Source organism: Austrofundulus limnaeus, unplaced genomic scaffold, assembly GCF_001266775.1.
Source record: "Austrofundulus limnaeus strain Quisiro unplaced genomic scaffold, Austrofundulus_limnaeus-1.0 Scaffold2, whole genome shotgun sequence".
NCBI lineage: Eukaryota > Metazoa > Chordata > Actinopteri > Cyprinodontiformes > Rivulidae > Austrofundulus > Austrofundulus limnaeus.
The window spans coordinates 8,657,526-8,661,921 of record NW_013952404.1 but is presented as its reverse complement, the minus strand read 5'-3'; the positions used below and the strand labels follow the sequence as shown (position 1 = coordinate 8,661,921).

At 40.8% G+C, this 4,396-nt stretch overlaps 1 protein-coding gene across 1 annotated transcript in view; it reads left to right on the top strand.

The window, feature by feature from the left end:
• Positions 1-118: 118 nt before the first annotated feature.
• The window catches only part of dcdc2c (doublecortin domain containing 2C), a gene marked incomplete at its 5' end in the record, with an annotated part of 161,710 nt that continues 157,432 nt past the window's right edge, over positions 119-4,396 (top strand). Inside the window, 4 exon segments of the mRNA XM_014014602.1 lie at positions 119-195; positions 316-447; positions 864-1,016; positions 1,110-1,149. Coding sequence (XP_013870056.1) covers positions 404-447; positions 864-1,016; positions 1,110-1,149 — 237 coding nt within the window.

Below are 4,396 nucleotides of genomic sequence, written 5' to 3'. Positions count from 1 at the left end.
ATTCATTCATTCATTCATTCATTCATTCATTCATTCATTCATTCATTCATTCATTCATTCATTTATTTATTTAATTTAATTTAATTTAATTTTATTATTATTCTTTTTTTCATTTTAGATCCAACCTGTTGCCCACAGCAGAATAGTAGTTTCAGCGCGCTGGAAGAAAGTTATCGATGGAACTTGCACAATAAAGTTAGTGGTAATCCGAAACTAAATGTCAGTTACAACAAAAATGCAAAATGTTCTTTGTGCTGGTGCGTTTATGTCAGATTTTTAAAAAATAATTTCTGTCTTTCATGCATTGTTTCCTAGTGTTTTCACAAATGGAAAGTTGCTGGTTCCTCCGGTTCGAATAAGGATCCCGAAGCACACACTGAAAAGTTGGGAAAATGTTTTAGCCATGGTGACAGAGAAAGTGAGTCTTCGCACTGGTGCTGTTTTCAGGTAATATTTTACATCAGGATAAGTGTTGAAGGCAAAGACAGACATAATAATTTATGCTTTATTTTAATGTTTGTTTTTATGTGTTTTTAAGGCAAATCTTTACAGCGATGATGTTTTTTAAATGTTAACGAATGTTTATCAAGGTTATCAACATTTGTTTTATGATACAGAAAACATGATTAATGACTTCAGGCCAATTTCATTAAATGAATATTTTGCTGGGAAGAAACAAAGTAAAGAAAACATTGAATATGGCAGCCTCGTRAGGTTGTCATAATGTGTTAAATTCATCCAAAATTGCTGAAAACACTCTTGTGAAGTTGTTCAGTTTTATTTGACACATATTCAAAACATGTATTTTAAGATTTCTCAGAATATTAAGTGTATATTCTCTTTTTTTCCCCTTTATTTTCAAGACTGTGCAAATTAGATGGACAGCCTGTCTGTGGCTCCTCTGAACTGGAGAACAACCAGCATTATGTTGCAGTAGGTACCGAAAAGTTCAAACTTCTCCCATACGGCCAGACACTTCACTTCAGGGACTCGATCAAAGAAAACACAACTGAAAGGTAAGAGACGTGTCAGCAAAATATATATTTTCCCAGTATACACTGTATATAAAAAAAAACTGGGTTACAAAACCTGTATTTTATTTCCCCCAGCAATCTAGATAACGAAAAGAAAAACCTTGAGAAAGACACGGTGAGTAATTTTCAGTTGTGTAGTTTACCGTCAGYGTATTCTTTATCTCGCAACATGTGGAAATGCTACAGTCTCCACCACATTCCCTCTGGTTTATTGTTGTAACTGTGGTAGGATCAGCCGTTTGCACGCACAGCATTTCAATTAACATTTCCCACTTGTGTGAGACTTGTTGTGGGGGGCCGCAATTCGTTATGAGACAGCACCATCATCAATCACTGTCTGCGAGAGGCATTGAGTTACCATTGCTTTCCACTTTGATGGGTGATCCCTACAGAGGCAGACCGGTCCACTTGATCAAGTGCAGCGAGCCTCACACACGGATCATACTGGATGCGTCAGGGGTACTTCACTTACAGGCCAAAAAAAAAAAAAAAAAAAAATCTCATTCAAACCAGAACCAGGACTATTTGTATTGTGATTAAGTAGACAGTGAAATGCCTTGAATCCATATGAGGATTGCGCTGCAGTGGGCCTGAGGTGAACACCAAATCAGTTGGTGAAGATGAGAACATGCACTGTCAGCAGGTTCAGGAAGATAGAGCCCCTTTGTGAGAGATGTGTCTGACATCTGATTTTTCTAACCATGAAAGATGGCAGTGCTGTTGCAGGTGCCAATTTTACTAGATGGAGAAAAATGCCCTTTACCTTATCTCTAGCTGCACTTTTGGTTGACAAGCTCTGCGTTCAAAAATATGAATAGTTATTAGCAACATATTAGAAAGAGTTAACATGCAGATGCTTTTCTAAGATCACTTCGCCATGACATTCAGTCAAGCAAAAAATAATCAATTAAAAAAACATTTTCATTAAGCTACAGTATGTTGAACTCATTCATAAAGAGTTAGATGCTTATCTTTTGTTATTTCACTTGAAACCATAAGGTGGAGACAGAGACAGACCTATGGCTCTGTTTTCTATCTACCCCCTCTCACAGGATATGCTGGTGTATTTGACTACTCCAGCCTGTGTCAGATCCCTCATTAATCTGTAAACATGAGCTGATCAGTTAAAAACTCTGCCATAAGGGAAAAAAAATTGCACGTGACAAAAATGACTCCCTCTTTCTTGATCTGTCGGCTGTGCAGCTTAGTGATTGCACATGCGTTTATASGGTCACGTCTATCGTTAATTTCAGTTTGACCTCACAAAACAACAGCAGTCTGGCTTGAAACGCCTGTAAAGACATCCTTTAAACGTGCCCACCGAGGTGGTGTAAAATGTAACCTTGCTCATGCAGCCCTGGCTGTATGGGAATGGTGTCTGTCCTGTCCTGTCCTGTCTGCACCAGCAGTGGACCGTCTCTGCTCTGATGAAGGGGACATCTGGTCTCGAGATTGTAATACTACAACTCACCAGCGCACCATGTTTCCCTTGGAGGCAAACATAAATGCTCACTTTTGTGATTGCAGACATCATTAAGTTGAAACTTTTAGGTAGACAAAGGGAAAAGAAAAGATTGGTGGGTAGAGAAATATAAATAGGGAAATAGGGAATTTTTTTTACACTGATCGTCTTGTGAAGATAAACTGAACAAAAAAACTARTTTCAGTCATAAGTAATGATTTAATCCTTCTCATTTCTCATCTCTTCATGCTCTCACTGGTTAGGGGAAGCAGCAATGCCCTGAGGAAAGCTCTACCTCCTCCCTGCTGCCAGCATGTCTACTCACTGTAGACCAGCCCTGGGAGGGGCTCCTACTGATACCATAGTCACTATGGCTGGAGGCTGGTCCCAATTGTTTGGGGCTCCTATTATCCCCTGGCTATCATATCACAGTGTCCTCTTGTTGACTCCTGTTCTCTGCTACTTGAGAGGACCAGAGATTATTTTTTGCTCCAACTGCTGCTTTCTTTCTCAGTCTGGGCCTCCTGACACACAATGTTCTGCTCCTACAGGACATGGTGCTGTAGATATGTAATGCAGGAGGAGAGACTAGATGACCTCAGCTTTTCCACTGCTGCTTTTCCAGTTGTGCATCTACTTATACTTTCCCAGCTCTGCAGGGCTCCCCCTCCCTCCCTCCACCCTCTGCGCCCTCCTCACCGCTCTCCCCGAGTGAGGCTGTCTTGATTTAATGTTGTTGATTTAAATTTGATCTGTTTACATCTCGGCACCAGCCTGTCAACAAGCAAAACAAGCTGTTCAATATTTGATTGGCCAGATGTATTTTGATTTAGAACTTTATCATGACATATTGCGCATCAGTCACAGATGAGCTGAGGTTACAAAACCGAACAGCGCACCGCTGCGACAGTGCCACTCTGACTCCTGTCTTTGATCTGCTGTGGCTGCGGACACACCAGCGCCAACACATGAACTCTGCTTCAACTCCCCTTCGCTGAATATACAACAGCAAGCAAACTTCAGTCTTTCTTTTGTTGCTCTGTTTTTCTTCCTCAGCCCACTAACGGCTGTAGAAATTCAGAAGAATAACAACAGACGTTGTCTTTGCATTAAAGAAAGCAAACAAGTGAAGAAACAAACTCTTCTTTTCCCAGGATGCCATGTTAGTGAGCTTGCAAACACCACTACCAGGAGTGTATTCTGGTGGAAGCCTGAGATCACTACACTATCCCCCGAGCCTGCCCAGGGACCCTGCAGTAAAGAGTGCTGATGCTGAAAAGAAACAGAGTTTGCTCACTCTGTCTGTGCTCCTCATTCTCTGTTAGGGAGACATACCTCACCTTGCTACCTACAGAGGGGATGAGGAGCCRGCAAGGAGAAAATTGCCTTTTGTGGAAACATTAATTCAGATGTGTACCCTGCTGTTTGAACATCATTCTGAACTCTCCCCACTGCTCTCTCCTTCTTTCAGTTCGATTCCTTTTTCACTCCTTTGCTCCCCCACTGCGCAGCTGACTCCTAAACCTTTTTTTTTCTCTTCCTTCGTCGCCCCTCCATCAATAACCTTCTTCTGTCTACAGCTGAAAAATAACTTATTCCCTGCAACTCCCTTCCTTTTCCTTCAAGCTTGTTTGGATTTTCATTGTTTGATCTGGCTTGATAAATAAGACAAATGCAGTTAGAAATTCATGGCTGCCCCATTTCATCAATAAATGATTAGTTTGCCACGCTCCCCGGTGATTGATAGGTTGTGCATGCAATGTCTTGGAACCAGATGGATTCAATGCAGTAGAAGTCATGGGGGAACTACAAAACATATCAGCTCATGAAAAATTGAGGTCAATGGAAAATTTATAAAAAGCATTTAAATGAGAGGTTAAATAAGTTTCCTCAATATGTT